This window comes from Pseudophryne corroboree, chromosome 1 (assembly GCF_028390025.1).
Source record: "Pseudophryne corroboree isolate aPseCor3 chromosome 1, aPseCor3.hap2, whole genome shotgun sequence".
Classification (NCBI taxonomy): Eukaryota; Metazoa; Chordata; class Amphibia; order Anura; family Myobatrachidae; genus Pseudophryne; species Pseudophryne corroboree.
In genome coordinates, this window is record NC_086444.1 from 1,074,995,725 (window position 1) to 1,075,013,530 (window position 17,806).

General features: G+C 41.7%; 1 protein-coding gene across 8 annotated transcripts in view; it reads left to right on the top strand.

The window, feature by feature from the left end:
• The first annotated feature begins 6,102 nt into the window (after nucleotides 1-6,102).
• The window catches only part of YIPF7 (Yip1 domain family member 7), a 201,324-nt gene continuing 189,620 nt past the window's right edge, over nucleotides 6,103-17,806 (top strand). For 6 of the 8 annotated variants that reach the window (XM_063920989.1, XM_063920990.1, XM_063920986.1 and 3 more), the window contains exons 1-3: nucleotides 6,949-7,033; nucleotides 14,283-14,471; nucleotides 14,557-14,702. In XM_063920989.1, the coding sequence (XP_063777059.1) occupies nucleotides 14,317-14,471; nucleotides 14,557-14,702 (301 nt within the window). In that variant the 5' untranslated portion in view covers nucleotides 6,949-7,033; nucleotides 14,283-14,316. Of the gene's footprint in view, nucleotides 6,176-6,948; nucleotides 7,034-14,282; nucleotides 14,472-14,556; nucleotides 14,703-17,806 lie in introns of those variants that run through there. The other 2 variants (XM_063920987.1, XM_063920988.1) reach the window with 2 other exon arrangements.

Here is a 17,806-nt window from a genome sequence, read left to right on the forward strand (position 1 = left end):
GACCAGAACGGCTAGCATCAGAAAGACTGAAGCTTTGTTCGTTCTGTATGCAGCCAACAAGGTTGGCGCTCCTGCTTCAAAGCAGACTATTGCTCGCTGGATCTGTAACACGATTCAGCAGGCGCATTCTACGGCAGGATTGCAGTTACCGAAATCGGTTAAGGCCCACTCCACTAGGAAAGTGGGCTCTTCTTGGGCGGCTGCCCGAGGGGTCTCGGCATTACAGTTGTGCCGAGCAGCTACTTGGTCGGGGACAAACACCTTTGCAAAGTTCTATAAGTTTGATACCCTGGCTGAGGAGGACCTCCTGTTTGCTCAATCGGTGCTGCAGAGTCATCCGCACTCCCGCCCATTTGGGAGCTTTGGTATAATCCCCATGGTCCTTACGGAGTCCCCAGCATCCTCTAGGACGTTAGAGAAAATAAGATTTTACTTACCGGTAAATCTATTTCTCGTAGTCCGTAGAGGATGCTGGGCGCCCGTCCCAAGTGCGGACTTCTTCTGCAAGACTTGTATATAGTTATTGCTTACATAAGGGTTATGTTATAGTTTTCGGTGGTACCGTGGCTATGTTGTTGTTCATACTGTTAACTGGGTAAGTTTATCACAAGTTATACGGTGTGATTGGTGTGGCTGGTATGAATCTCGCCCTTAGATTTACAAAAATCCTTCCTCGTACTGTCCATCTCCTCTGGGCACAGTTTCCCTAACTGAGGTCTGGAGGAGGGGCCTAGAAGGAGGAGCCAGTGCACACCCAGAGTCCAAAGCTTTCTTAAAGTGCCCTATCTCCTGCGGAGCCCGTCTATTCCCCATGGTCCTTACGGAGTCCCCAGCATCCTCTATGGACTACGAGAAATAGATTTACCAGTAAGTAAAATCTTATTTTTTGTTTCACCAGAACACGATCTCCTTCTTGTAAGTCTGAAACAATAGCTCTCCTTTTCCGGTCTGCATATTGTTTAGCCTTTTGTTTATTGACAGAGTCCTTCTGTCTAACCTGATGATCTCTAGATGAAGGAGTCAAATGGATTTTTGGAAGAGTGGATCTGATTACTTTTCTTTGAAACATTAATGTCTGAGGAGGGACATTTGTTGTGGAATTAGGCACTGAGCGATATTGTCTGAGACATTGAGTTAGAGATTGTTGACTTGAAATTTGGGATACTTTACAAGTCTTTTTTGCTTTCCCAGATTACGCATGAAACGTTCAACAAGACCATTAGCCTGTGGCCACAGGGGAGTGATTTTTTGATGTCGAATTCCAAAATGTTTTATGAATTTGCTGAAATCATCACCTTGAAATGGCGGACCATTATCAGTCTTTATTGTTCCTGGAATTCCATAAGTAGTAAATATTCTATCCAACGCTGGTAAGACAGATGTGGCAGACGTTGAAGATATTATTTCAAGAACAGGATATCTTGAATATTCATCCACAGCCACTAGTATGTATTTACCATTGTATAATGGGCCATAGAAATCAACATCAACATTTTCCCAGACTATGTCAGGTAGATTAGTCATCCGCAATGGTTCACTGCTAGTTTGCGTAGACAGAAGGGTGCATGTCATACAGTTACGGATTTCCGATTCAACAAGTTGCTCCATGGAGGGAAACCATACCTTTTCACGTCAAAGTTGTTTGGTCTTTATGATTCCTAAATGACTGGCATGGACAAAATCAATTACCCTCTTTCTCAAAACAGCTGGAATAACAATTTTGTCACCTCTGAGAATGATTGAATTATCATGTACAGTAAGTTCTTGACAATGTTTATGAAGTGTTCGGAATTCTTGTTCCTCATCAGTTGAAAATAAAAACTGTCCCAGTCATCAATCATTGGAAATAATGCAGTGTTTTACTGCTGACAAAACTTTATCTGAGGAAGAAGCCTCTTTGATGTTGGCACTAGTAAGTGAATCAGGAATTGAATTGTTAATAATAAAGTACACATATTCCTCCACTGAAGTAGACTGCGATATGTCAGAAGGCAGAGGATGTCTGGACATGTAATCTAAGGGATTGTCAGCACCAGCTCTATGAATGATGGAGAAATTGTATGCCTGCAAACGTAAGCCCCATCGCTGTATCCTAGCTGGTTGTTTGGATTTTGGATTTCCAAAAAGTGTCACTAGGGCTTGATGATCAGTCTGGATGGTAAAGTCAATGCCGTATAGATAGAGATGAAAGCGTTCACAACCCCAGACTACTGCAAGAGCTTCCCTTTCTGGTTGAGAGTAATGTTTTTCCACCTCTGTCAAACTGCGACTTGCACATGCTACAATATGATGATCCCCATGTGTATTCACCTGAGTCAAGATAGCTCCGAGCCCCACAGGACTGGAATTCACAATAAGTTCTGTTTTCCAGTCAGTGTTGTAATATGACATTGTGACACTATCCTGCAGACATCGTTTTATGTCATCAAATGCTTGTGATTGAGAGGAAGTCCATATGAATTTTGCATTTTTCTTTGTGAGTTCCCTAAGTGGGGCAGTCAGAGTAGCGTAATTTGGAATGAATTGGGAGCAATAGTTAGAATCCCAAGAAACGACTTGACCTCACCAGCATTAGCAGGTTTGGACATATTTGTGATAGCCTGGACTTTTTGTGGATCAGGACCAACTCCATCTTGAGAAAAGATATGCCCCAAAAAATTGAGCTTCTGTTGAAGAAAGACGCATTTATCTTTATTCAGTGTTAAGTTTTTGGCTTGAAGACACTGCAACACTTGACGCAGAGCTACATCATGTTCCTGGCGTGTTGCTCCAAAATCCAGGATATCATCACTGTAATTGATGGCATTTGGAACTGACTGTATAACCTGACGGATAGCATTTTGAAACACCTCTGCTGCAGATACGATTCCAAATGATAACCGTTTGTATCGTCGTAACCCAACATGAGTTGAGAATGTTGTTATTTGCCGTGACTCTTCATCAAGTTCCAGTTGATGATAACCTTTATTTAAATCCAATTTCGAAAAGAAACTTGCACCTGTGAGTCGATGTATGATATTATCCATAGTAGGAGTAATATGGCGCTCTCTTTTAATGGCAACATTAGGACGACACATATCAACACATATTCTCACTGCAATTGGTTGACCTGGTTTGGGCACTACCACAATAGAGGATACCCATGGTGTCAGACCAGATACCTTTTCAATTATTGGATAGTGAAGAAAACAAGCGCTAATGAGTGTAGTGACAATTATAACGGAAACACTCAGGTGGGTTAAAAAATTAGTATGGCCTTGGGCACTTATCTGGTGAATAAAAACTTCCAGCCGATGTTCATCATTTTAGGATTAACATGTAAAAGAAGAAACAGCAAACATAGTGTGTATCGTTCATAGATTAAAATAGTGCTTTTCGCAATATAGGGCACGAAGTTAGGGAACTAGCTTATTCCCAATAAAAATGTAATCTGTAACTTCACAACATAAAATACAGATTTTAATGAACAATACAAAAACGGCTAGACAACACACGTACAAGATTTAAAATCATAAAAGCTTATCTGTCCATTATGAGGATAGGGAAGTCAGCAACAAACTGTCCCAGGGACACAAGATAGCCAAAGGTAATGCGTACAGGATAAAAAAGTTCAAACGCTTATCTGTCCATCAAGGGGAGTTTCAGCAGCAAACAGTCCCAACGCGTTTCGTCCTTCAGGGTGTGGACTTCTTCAAGAAGAAGTCCACACCCTGAAGGACGAAACGCGTTGGGACTGTTTGCTGCTGAAACTCCCCTTGATGGACAGATAAGCGTTTGAACTTTTTTATCCTGTACGCATAACCTTTGGCTATCTTGTGTCCCTGGGACAGTTTGTTGCTGACTTCCCTATCCTCATAATGGACAGATAAGCTTTTATGATTTTAAATCTTGTACGTGTGTTGTCTAGCCGTTTTTGTATTGTTCATTAAAATCTGTATTTTATGTTGTGAAGTTACAGATTACATTTTTATTGGGAATAAGCTAGTTCCCTAACTTCGTGCCCTATATTGCGAAAAGCACTATTTTAATCTATGAACGATACACACTATGTTTGCTGTTTCTTCTTTTACATGTTAATCCTAAAATGATGAACATCGGCTGGAAGTTTTTATTCACCAGATAAGTGCCCAAGGCCATACTAATTTTTTAACCCACCTGAGTGTTTCCGTTATAATTGTCACTACACTCATTAGCGCTTGTTTTCTTCACTATCCAATTTTTTTCTACGTGTACACCATACACTAATCTTTATTACGAGCTGCTACTCTTAAAAGGGTTAAACGAGTGTTTTCTTTATTACTGTTTCCACCGCACGTCTGTACTGTAGCGCATAGGTCTCTATTTCTCTACCTTTTCAATTATATCTAAGTCTTCAAGGGCCTGAATTTCTTCTTCCACTTGCTTCCTTATGTTGATAGGAATACGCCGATGTTCTTGAGCAATTGTGATAACTGAGTGATCAATGTGAAGATGAACTTGATAGTCTTTAAGTTTTCCAATGCCATGAAAAAGATGATCATACTCCCTTAGTAAAACATCCACATCACTTCGTAGTGGTTTTGGGTCATGTAGGACAGGAGTGAGATTGGGAGCGTCATATAAGACATGAGCGAAATCATGAGTGTGTGCCACAATTTGTATAAGACCCAACTCTGATGCAGTATTCAATCCCAAAAGATTACCTCTTGCTTACTTAGTGACGTTAAATACAGCTTTTGTCATTTTGTCATTTTTGCGTGCAATAATGTCAAAAGAACCCTTTAGTGGAAGAGGTTGTTTATTACCATAGGTGAATATTTTCACAGATGTTGGATTCAAAATTACTCTGCCATGCAGCTTCTTGAAACTGGTAGCATCCATTATATTTACAGAAGCAACGGAATCTATGAGAAAGTCAACAGAAGTGTGTTCTAGAGTGATGGCAGTTTTTGGACTGACCTTGTTTTTCCCAACTTGATGAATCATGTTGATAAATCCTTCTGACTTGTCATCACTGTCAGATGATTCTGCAGGCGGATCCACTGTAGAATGTTGATCCACACAACCAACTGTCTTTCGCCTGGATTTAAACTGCTGTGAAGATTGTCTAGGTGTAGACTTGATTTCCTTAGATTTACAAACAGAGGAAAAGTGATTCATTTTGCCACATGCAGTGCAAATTTTACCTGTGGCAGGACAGTCTCCTGAATGTGGATAGGAGCGTCCACATCTGTAACATGATCTAGATTTCCTTGTCTCCAGAATGGTACTTGTGTCAGTGTGTAATTTATTGCACACTTGCAGCTGGGTCATGCCCCTCTCCATGTCTTTAGCATGTGTCTCTGAAAGTTCTAGACTTCTAGCATATTGCTGCAGCTCAGTCAGCGGCATTTCAGATTTAAGAGCACGTCTGCGCAACTTTCCACATGTGCCAAATGCGATTAGCTGCTGCTTAATTTCATCCTCTACAACATGGAACTGACAAGTTTTGGCAAGAATCCGTAATCTAGTAATGTATGCATCAACAGATTCAGTTTGCAGTTGCATAGCTGTCCTGAATAGGTATTTTGAATGTGTCAGGCTGCATTTTGGGGCAAAATAGGCAGTCAGAGAGTCCCTACATTTGTTATAATCCCTGGCAAAGTATCATACAGTTCATAATCTTGGAGCCAGCACTGAGAAGAAGCATGCTTTTCTTTTTGCTATCAGAAGTAACCCCCATAGCTTCAATATATTGATCAAACTGGGCAAGCCATTTTCTCCATAACTCTGCTGCATGAGGGGCATCAGTATGCAGAAACTGAGGGATTAATGATAGCATGGTGACTAAGAGGAATGTACAGTAGCTGAGTGTAAGTAGTTAAAAGTTTATCCTTGTCGCCAGTTGTTATATCCTGATGTACAGCTCTTTACTTCAATGAATCATTCAGTATGAAGATTATGTATTTTATTTCTTATTGGTAAGTAGTACTTGCATGGTTACAGATAGACATCAACTCCACATGCTGCTCTCCTTCTCCTTACTCTCCTTCTACTTCCTACTTCCTTCTACTTCCTGATCACATGTTCATCTGTGCAGCCAGATTCTTAAAGGTACACTACCTCATCTAGCTAATGCACATAAACTATCTTCATAGATACTACAATCTCATCTGACAGGACATGGAACTGGTGGCTGCTGAGCTAACACAAGATTGTGAGTAATCTGAAACTGATCCTCCTGAATGTGGGTGTCAAGCTGAATGCAAATGGAGCATTTCATTTTTTAAATACATAAATTCATATTTTTTAAACTTTGAAGTTAAATACTGTATATACTTTTGGATTTGAATTGCTTAGTACATGCTGACTTCAAACAAATTAAATTTGTGTGCTCTTATCTTTTAAATGTTGACCCTGTGACCTTTAGTATATATGGAATTATTCTATGTGTTTAGGATGGCTTTCTTGACTGGCTAAACTTAAAGTTGTTTTACTTTATTATTAATTAAGTTATTTATGAAGTAGAAAAGATGCTGGGCCATTGTGATAATGGCCAATGATCTCTGAAAAATCATTCTTTGCGCACAGCAATAGGTTTAAATAAACTTATTTAAATTTACAATTCTAGTATCTGTGCCAAAATAGAACATTCTCTGTCATTAACAATGGATCTATCATGGCATCACAAACATTATATACATGTAGAATGTATATCTTGCTCTGGAAAAGTCTCACACCACCTTGAAAAAAGTGCAAATGCCTCTAGTTACAATACAGCATCTTCTCTCCATACTTTGCAGTATGTTTGGACTGTATGAAGCTTTCGGTACCTGGATGTCACACTCTCCAACCTGCATTTGCCTAAGCGCCATTTGTTTGTCTGTCTGTCTGTATGCCTGTGTATGTTTCTTCATGTGTCTAAATTGGGCAGTGACAGTCGGCAACTAGACGATGTTCCTGTCTAAGCACGTGTGCTTCAACCAAATATAGACCATTATAAATAGAACACTGATCTTCAGTATAGGAACTGCAAAACAACTGTTGCACTTCTAAAGTCTAGCCTTCATTTAAGGTATGTGCAAGGAAACTGTCAGATTAAGGCATGTTAACATTTTAAATTGAATGTAATCCTATATATTATCAGAATACTGGCCTGCTTCAGTGCTCTGTGTACCACCAGTAGTAATAGATTCTACTGCAGCTTCTGTATTAGTTAATGTATAAGACCCACAACAATCTTCCTTCCACCCTTCCAGCCTTTTATCTGTAGCACATTTCACTCTTTGACTATTTTGCTTCTCAGTGATCAAAGTTGGAAGACAATCCGCCTAGCAGCTGTTTTCCAAGTCTAGTCATTTCCCTTTCTACATTGTTATCCAATCAATAAATATTAATACTGTTTCTTATCTTCACCTTTACTTTCTAACAATCTTGAATGTGCTTATATGTATTGCTGTAGTATAGTGGGAAATGTCATAAGCTATGCATAATGTATTGGTGCACTGGGTAGTTCTATTTGACTATTAATGTATTTATTTAGCGTTAAATACTTTTGATACAGTGCCATTGTTCCTAGTTGTGTTTGAAACTGCAAACACATAAATATTTTAGATAACCTTTAAGCTAAAATGGGTTTTGAGGATATAAACAAAAATAACATTTATCTACGCTAAAGGGAGTGATAGGAAAATAACTTAAATGGTTACTGAGGTAATGACTGACAGACGCACTACACTGCACTTACAAAACAATACCATTACTTTACACCTGATGAGGGCATTGTCCTTTTAATGGAAGGCCAGGCTCCTATTTTCATTGTGTCTGGCTAGCTGCTTCTCAGGTGTCCAGACTACTTCTGGTTGCAACGAATGCCTGTTGCTGAATCTATAGGTGACCACTGACCAGGAAGGTCCTTTCCTCGTGTTGCAAATATTTTAAGGCTGATTCTGAGTCGGACGAATGTGAGATCGCCTTTCCATGCTCCCATGGTATTCAAGTAACTTTCATATGCATATGAGAGAATCCGCCAAAGTGTGCGGGAAATCTATGTGACCGAAACTGGAAGCCGATCCAGCTGTAAAATACCACTAAAATTCAGGTTTTAAACTTTTTTGGTTAGTTCAACTTCCACATCAAATTCACCTTATCTCCAAAACTATGATGTGATGGCTATCTTTAATTTCAACTATTTATCTCTGTAATATTTATATATTTATTAATTACCAGATATTTATATAGCATACGCATATTGCGCAGTGCCTTCCCTAGTGGAGCTTACAATCAATAATGTAGTTAATGCCGCTTCTACTTCACCTGTAATTGGTGCAAAGCGGGAGGTGATTACTGCGGTAGTTACTTGGAATAGCCTCGCTACCCAGCTTTACTTTCTACTTCTCCAGTGAGGATAAGCAGATACTGACAGCTACAGGTGACAAAGTTGCTGCTGGACAACTGATGGTAAATTACCTTTGTCCTTAGTGATAGCTGGGTCACTTAGAGCTGCCAAAGGTGCATATGACAATGCAATATATTAACCTATTAGTGCTAGCAGCCAGAAGGCAGACACATCCCTATAATACTTATTAAGATGTGATACTGTATACACAGGGATTTTCATTTACTCCTCTCCTCCCCTGTGAAGATACAGGGTTCCAAATCACTCAGTCACGGTGGTAGATGAAAAACCAACAGTGATTTATTGAACATAATGGGTTCTAAACAGTTCAGCACACTTCTGTAATCTAATTCCACACGACAATTCCCACCACAAACTCCTGAGAGAACATTACTTCTTAAGCCCCGTACACACTGGGAGAGATATGTGCTGAGCAATCTAGCACAGACCGCTCAGCACACATCTCTCTCCCCGCTCAGCACTGCGCGATGTGTGTTGAGCGATGGGGCGGACGGGGGGGTGGGGCTCGCTCATTTCACCCAACGGGTGAAATGAGCAATGTGCTAGAGTGTGCAGGCCAATCTAGCACCGGCGATAGCGCCACTCGGGGCTGCACATCGCTATCGCTGTGGGGCTTACACACGGGGAGATCTGTGCTTAACTTCTAAGCAATCTAGTCAGATTGCTTAAATTTTAAGCACGGATATCTCTGTGTGTAAGCCCCTTTAGTCTAGGAGCAGAGAATCTCCCATCAGCTCTCTGGGTAGTGTCAAAGTCGAAAAATATTGTAATGCATGCCCCATGTACTAACCCCATGCACATACCCGCTGCGCGTGCACTCGGTCTGCCGTGCGTTCACATATCCGCAATTTGCGTAAAGTAGCTTTCCACGGTCATGCGCCTTAGCGCGTGGTATGCGCATTTACGGTAGAGTTTGTGAGCGCATAGAGGGTTATTAGAACATTACATATTTAACCCAAAAGGTGTACATTTTAGATATAGTTCCCCTAGACCGCATCAGCGAGTATCAATAGTTTAAACAGTTCCAGGACTAAGGGATTCGCCTTTGCATGATAGGAAGGGTCAGACAAAGGTTAGAAGGTGATGTCTAGTATCCAGCTGTAGGGTATTTTAAGGGTAACATTCCGGTGTTAGTTAGAGAAAGATCGCATGTTCCTGCGTATAGTTATGTACAGAAGTAGAATATAGATATTAACTGTATTTACTGTATATTATGTATGCGGCGGGAATCCAGTGGATACCACCCACAAGAGCAGTTGGAGAAAGACATCGCCCACCTTTTCAAATCAACCTATGACCTCACCTGTAATGAAAAGACACATCTCTGCTCCCAATGGACAATGAGATTACAGTGACCATTGTATTGTGTATGTAAGTTGTGTATAAGAAGACCATTGTTGCCTGGCCGGTCAGAAGACACTGAACGCTATCTGTATGACCAGCGGAGGACCGGCCGGGTTGCGCTTGCGAACATTCTCACGTATGTACATTCTCTGTAGCCATTATTCTGTTTAGACTTATCTTGTTAGCCTGTAGTGTATAAATTGTACTGTTTTACCTTTTTGAATAATCCACTGTGGCCTTAGAAACCCTGTGGTTCAACTACAAAACGGTGTTGTGTCCTCACTTTCCTGCAAGGGTTTAAAGTGTATTTTAACTGTATAAGGTTTATAAGTATTGATAAGGTGTATGCACTGCGGGTAAATTATACCGCTAGCGCTACTTAAGGTTTAAGGTATAACATCCTTACTGTGCTTTGCGGCACATGGTTTAGAGTGTAAGAATAACATTGCATTGAATTACGTATAAGGTTTAAAGGTTATCAATTGTGTGTGCGCGCGCTGTGCGTACTCTGTACACTCAGCGCGGCGTGTGTACGCCAAGTACGTACCACGTACGGGACTCTGTACGCAAATAGCGTACAAAGTGCGTAGCACGTGTATTCAGTCTAGTGGCCATAGCGGCTCCACGGTAAAAGTGTATTTAGAGGTATAGCCTTGCGGTTTAAGATAATATCGACATTATCAATAGCTCTACTTAAACCCCAGAAGCTTCATATTGCAGGGGTGTGTTTTACTTTCTTTGTTTTAGGATCTTAAGACATTGGAATACAATACACATTCTAATCAAGGTGATTACATCAGCCAATGAGTCACCCTGTCTGGTCAGCTTACTGTTGGACAATAGGGATAAACAAAATGGACAATGGTACCTTAAATGACTTAACCCTTGAGTGTCTACTGTGGTGTAAAAAAACAATAGAAAACTATGGCTAACATGACTACATTACCTAGTGTAACAGATAACATAACACAAGTGCATTTTTTACACTATTAAGGCTGATTCAGACACAGTATGGGGCTGAGCAGGGACATGTTATGGAGAATAAACAAACAGACAAACTGAATGTATAGGGGGGGATAAAAAGTACATATTTGACGTGGGAAATGAGGCATAACTACAGTATATTAATTGTCACAGACCTCTCAATTCCTCACATCCCCCTTAGTACATAGACCTATATGCTCCAAACCACATGTACAAACATAAGGGGGGTACACACGGAGCGATGTTCACTTAATTTCTAAGCAATCTGACTAGATTGCTTAGAAATTAAGAACACATTGCTCCATGTGTAGGGGTGCCGGCGACAGCGAAGCGTGGCTCCGCGTGTCGCTATCGCCGGCTCTAGATTGGGTATGCATGCACGCCCAATCTAGTGAGTGGTCCCCCCCCCCCTTTTGTCCAGCACACATCGCGCTGTGTGCTGTGCAGGGGAGAGATGTTTGCTGAGTGGTATGTGATAGATCGCTCAGCACACATCTCTGGGAGAAATCTCCCATGCGTACCCCCCTATACACAGACACAAACATTAGGCTTCATGATTTGTTGGGGGCCATTCCTTTGGGAAGAATCCAGAGTGCCTGGAGGAAACCCACGCAAGCACAGGGAGAATATACAAATTCCACACAGTTAAGGTTCATGTGGGAATCGAACCTGAGACCTAAGTCATTACACCATCCATGCTATATTTAATAAGAATCTATATAATAATTCTGTAAAGTCTGCCCTGTCTCCAACATGCATGCAGAGTGAGAGCTGTGACATCCACTGCTTGGGAGACGTGACATACCTAAGAGAAGAGGAAAATATACAGAGTTCTGTGAAGGGGTTAAGTAAGACCCCTTTTACATCGCCACAATAATCGGAGTTATTAGTGCAGGTTGCTGCTTAGGGCCTAATTCAGCATGAGTTGAAGTTTTGCAAGAAGTCACAAAACTCATTTCTCTAGCATGCGGGCGGCCGCCCAGCACAGGGCAAGATGCCGGGCCACCATGTTTTGGGTCGCAGTGGCTGCGTGTGATGCCCCACAAATGGTCCAGACATGCCTCCTTTGTTCGTGCCAGCCCCCCCCCCCCCCTCCGAATGCCGCCACAACGCCCCCAAAATGCCACAGGGACACTCTGTCCATGCCCCCAGAAGGGACTAAGGAGTCTATTTACTAAGCCTTGGACGGAGATAAAGTCACTGGAGATAAAGTCCCAACCAATCGGCTCCTAACTGCTATACCACAAGCTGTGTTTGACAAATGACAGTTAGGAGCCAATTGGCTGGTACTTTATCTCCAGCGACTTTATCGCCATCCAAGGCTTAGTAAATAGACCCCTCAGACTGCAGTCGCATGCGGTCACAATTTAAGCCCTTGCACATGCTCTCGGCGACATGCGCGCATGCACAGAAGTGCGGAAGTTGCCAAATAGCTATTTCTGCACTTCTACGATTCATGCTGAATCGGCCACTTAGTGTGAAAGGGTCCTCGAAAAAGTATAAGTATAGTATACCTGTGCCACTGTACTGCGGCATAATCTTCCCGGTGATTTCTTTGGGAAGATGTCACCGCATTGTTCTCTAGTGGCCAGCGTCATCTTCCCAAATATCACTGGGAAGATGACGCTGGCCGGGAAGGAGGGACCCACTTCCTGTTGAATTAAGTTAGGAAGTGGGTGCCCTCCCCTGCCCCCCCCCCCCCGCTCCTGTGTTAAAACTGCTTCCCCCATAGAGCACACGGGGCCTCGCAATGATTTTAGTATAATATTTATTTCATACTAATGGCCATCATCACACCCTTTTTTAAGCCATGCACCCTTTACTGGGGCCCGGCGTGACTCTATATGGCCCTGCCACTACTACTAGTCTGTTTGAAGTCTCAAAACACACAAGCAAATATTCGGGCGCTGGTCTCCTGGTGGAAATACATTACTCAGAGAATATGTTTTAGTTGTGTGTTCTTTATTCAATGTATCGTTTTTGTTGTTTCTTTCTTTTGATGAAAATGTAAAATGAAGAAGTCAATTGTCTGTATGCATTGCCTTGCATATTTACAAAGTAAGTTTTGCTTTACCTGATTATTGCTCTGTGTTGTCAATTTTTGTCTGTATTCTCTGTTTATCTCGCACCATCATAGATGCATGTGTTTTTTTCTTCACTTCTCAATAAAATTGTTTTTGAAAAATTACTCAGAGAATGTTTTAGACTTGGATCAGCTGCAGCTATCACTTCTGGAGGTACTGTAGTTGTAGACCTTGTTTTAAAACTGCACATAAAGAAAGACACAGGAATAATCCTGAAAGTTCAAGCACTGCTATACCAATTATAAACCAATGATCTATAGGTGTTTTAAATTCTTGTCTTAACTGACGTCTTGTCGGAAATACGGCAGTTTCTGACTTTGTCAGGTCGAATAGTGATTCGACCTATTCAATGGGGCTGCCATTTTCCCAACAGGTCAACAATTCCGACTTGTCGGAAAACATGTGTATCGCCGGATTAGCCGCAGATCCAGGTGTTTTATCGAATTTGCGGCCAAATCTGACAGCTTTTAGCCCAGTTTTTCGACAATGTCAATCCGACTTTAAAACAATTGAATACTGCATTGTTGGATACTTTCTGTCGGAAAGGATCCGACATGCATTAAATACACCACCTAGTCACAATTCATTATTACTCTAAAGCTTAAAATTATCCTGATCAAGATTTATTTGTAAAACATCACATGTGTAATTTCACTGTGCACATAAAACCATTAATTCATTCAAAGTTAAGTTGCAACTTCCATATATCTAAGGACTGTTCACTAGCGCTAGTTTATATAAAAGTTCACCTGAAAAGAAGAAAATAATTTCTCAGTCTCAAATGTGTGATTCCCACATCAAACACACTGCAGTCCTGTGAGGCTCCAATTGAGGTGAGCAATACTTGTTTTAAAAGATTCATACTGCAGTCCTGGCTGGGTATTCTTAGCTGTTCAGTGGTTTTAAAGCCATACAGAATGCCTCCCCGGGCAGGCTCCTGTATGACAACGCATTTCTCCACCTTTTTTTATATCTTTCAGCGGCTTCCTCAGAAGTTTCAGTGGCTTATCTTTTACAACAAGTATTGTTGCCTCTATTCAACCTCTTCAGCCATACAGGGTCACAAATCTGAGATACACACAAATCTAAATACGTACACTATTCGTGCACATACAGTATGCAGCATGAAAATATGTATATATTTATCCCAGAAACATTTATGTCTTCCCAACTCTATTTCAGGGCTAAAATCTGTTAATAAAAATAATACATAAAAAATAAATATAACAATCCATTTTCTAATGCACAATTCTGTACAGCAAAAACGCTGTTTTGGACAATGAAGTCATTTGTATAACAGAAAGATTTCTCTTATACAGTAGCACAGCAGCCAATGATAACCAAGATTATAACTAAGGCTGATGACAAAATTGCAGGCAAACAGTTGTACTTACTGTACATGTACTTACCTACCAAAATGTATATTCACTGAAAATGTCATGAAATTGAATTTGCTGTACTACAGTTAGGTTCTTCTTTCTTTTTTCCCCCAGGTAAATCAAGTATCATAAAATAAAAGTCACAGCAATGGATCAATTTGATTCAGACTTCTATCAATCAGATTATATTATTGAGGACACTGGTGAAGGACCTTATCTTAGTGGGAGAAGCAGCGTATCTGGGGGAAACATGTGCGTAAGCTGTAAACAGGGTGTAACTGCCTTCACACCAAAAATGATAGGGTAACGAATTTAAGACTGGGTTGTTAACAAATGCCACAGTGAATAATAGCTGTTTAATAATTCTACGTATTGTCTGATTATGTAGGCCAAGAGAGGCAGAATTTATGCAGACGGGAATGATATCATCTCCTTTGGAGCAAACAGGGTACGTTTATGAAGAACAGTCATATAACTCGTTTTATAAATTCCAGAAGAGTGACAGCTTCGAAGAGGAACTGCCATTGTTGGAAGGTACAGTTGCTGGCTGTAACTGTACATGTATGTATATAATACATTTGAAGCTATTTTCCATTACAGTGGATGACACATTGCTTTATGGATGTTTCTCTTGCCTCCATACATAATTTTTCATGGAATTCTTAGTTATGGGATATTGGATTGGAGGCGTTACAGCAACAGAAGCTAGAGGGTCAAATATGTAAAACCAGACTGGTGGACCCAGCTGGCGAGTTACATTTATTGTGTTTTTAGTTTTCACTGTCTTAAAACACTTTCATGCGATCGTTGTCATAGAGGACATCATAGTTTATACATTTATAAATTTCCCTATACATATATACTAGCTTAGTTAAAAACCTCAGTAAAAAGATAACGTTAACTACTGTAAATAATTTTCATGGATCAGCCGGGGATGAAGATTTATGTTCCAGATATGTGTATGTGTGTGTATATTAGTGATGTGCACCGGACATTTTACGGGTTTTGTGTTTTGGTTTTGGATTCGGTTCCACGGCCGTGTTTTGGATTCGGACGCGTTTTGGCAAAACCTCTCTGAAAATTTTTTGTCGGATTCGGTTGTGTTTTGGATTCGGGTGTTTTCTTACAAAAACCCCTCAAAAACAGCTTAAATCATAGAATTTGGGGGTCATTTTGATCCCATAGTATTATTAACCTCAATAACCATAATTTCCACTCATTTCCAGTCTATTCTGAACACCTCACACCTCACAATATTATTTTTAGTCCTAAAATTTGCACCGAGGTCGCTGGATGACTAAGCTAAGCGACGCAAGTGGCCGACACAAACAACTGGCCCATCTAGGAGTGGCACTGCAGTGTCAGACAGGATGGCAGATTTAAAAAATAGTCCCCAAACTGCACATGATGCAAAGAAAAAAAGAGGCGCAATGAGGTAGCTGTGTGACTAAGCTAAGCGACCCAAGTGGCCGACACAAACACCTGGCCCACCTAGGAGTGGCACTGCAGTGTTAGACAGGATGGCACTTCAAAAAATAGTCCCCAAACAGCACATGATGCAAAGAAAAAAAGAGGCGCAATGAGGTAGCTGTGTGACTAAGCTAAGCGACCCAAGTGGCCGACACAAACACCTGGCCCATCTAGGAGTGGCACTGCAGTGTCAGACAGGATGGCAGATTAAAAAAATAGTCCCCAAACAGCACATGATGCAAAGAAAAAAAGAGGCGCAATGAGGTAGCTGTGTGACTAAGCTAAGCGACCCAAGTGGCCGACACAAACACCTGGCCCATCTAGGAGTGGCACTGCAGTGTCAGACAGGATGGCAGATTAAAAAAATAGTCCCCAAACAGCACATGATGCAAAGAAAAAAAGAGACGCAATGAGGTAGCTGTGTGACTAAGCTAAGCGACCCAAGTGGCCGACACAAACACCTGGCCCATCTAGGAGTGGCACTGCAGTGTCAGACAGGATGGCAGATTTAAAAAATAGTCCCCAAACAGCACATGATGCAAAGAAAAAAAGAGACGCAATGAGGTAGCTGTTTGACTAAGCTAAGCGACCCAAGTGGCCGACACAAACACCTGGCCCATCTAGGAGTGGCACTGCAGTGTCAGACAGGATGACAGATTAAAAAAATAGTCCCCAAACAGCACATGATGCAAAGAAAAATGAAAGAAAAAGAGGTGCAAGATGGAATTGTCCTTGGGCCCTCCCACCCACCCTTATGTTGTATAAACAGGACATGCACACTTTAACAAACCCATCATTTCAGCGACAGGGTCTGCCACACGACTGTGACTGAAATGACTGGTTGGTTTGGGCCCCCACCAAAAAAGAAGCAATCAATCTCTCCTTGCACAAACTGGCTCTACAGAGGCAAGATGTCCACCTCCTCCTCATCCTCCGATTCCTCACCCCTTTCACTGTATACATCCCCCTCCTCACAGATTATTAATTCGTCCCCACTAAAATCCACCAACTCAGGTCCCTGTGTACTTTCTGGAGGCAATTGCTAATGAATGTCTCCACGGAGGAATTGATTATAATTCATTTTGATGAACATCATCTTCTCCACATTTTCTGGAAGTAACCTCGTACGTCGATTGCTGACAAGGTGAGCGGCTGCACTAAACACTCTTTCGGAGTATACACTGGAGGGGGGGCAACTTAGGTAAAATAAAGCCAGTTTCTGCAAGGGCCTCCAAATTGCCTCTTTTTCCTGCCAGTATACGTACGGACTGTCTGACGTGCCTACTTGGATGCGGTCACTCATATAATCCTCCACCATTCTTTCAATGGTGACAGAATCATATGCAGTAACAGTAGACTACATGTCAGTAATCGTTGGCAGGTCCTTCAGTACGGACCAGATGTCGGCACTCGCTCCAGACTGCCCTGCATCACTGCCAGCGGGTGGGCTCGGAATTCTTAGCCTTTTCCTCGCAGCCCCAGTTGTGGGAGAATGTGAAGGAGGAGCTGTTGACGGGTCACGTTCCGCTTGACTTGACAATTTTCTCACCAGCAGGTCTTTGAACCTCTGCAGACTTGTGTCTGCCAGAAAGAGAGATACAACATAGGTTTTAAATCTAGGATCGAGCACGGTGGCCAAAATGTAGTGCTCTGATTTCAACAGATTGACCACCCGTGAATCTTGGTTAAGCGAATTAAGAGCTCCATCCACAAGTCCCACATGCCTAGCGGAATCGCTGTGTATTAGCTCCGCCTTCAATCTCTCCAGCTTCTTCTGCAAAAGCACGATGAGGGGAATGACCTGACTCAGGCTGGCAGTGTCTGAACTGACTTCACGTGTGGCACGTGTGGCAAGTTCTCCACTGCGCTTGAGTCAGGTGCATTCCCCCTCCTTTGCCTATATCGTAGGTAGCTGTATAGGCTTGAATGGCCTTTTGCTGCTCCTCCATCCTCTGAAGCATATAGAGGGTTGAATTCCACCTCGTTACCACCTCTTGCTTCAGATGATGGCAGGGCAGGTTCAGGACTGTTTGCTGGTGCTCCAGTCTTCGGCACGCGGTGGCTGAATGCCAAAAGTGGCCCGCAATTCTTCGGGCCACAGACAGCATCTCTTGCACGCCCTTGTCATTTTTCAAATAATTCTGCACCACCAAATTCAATGTATGTGC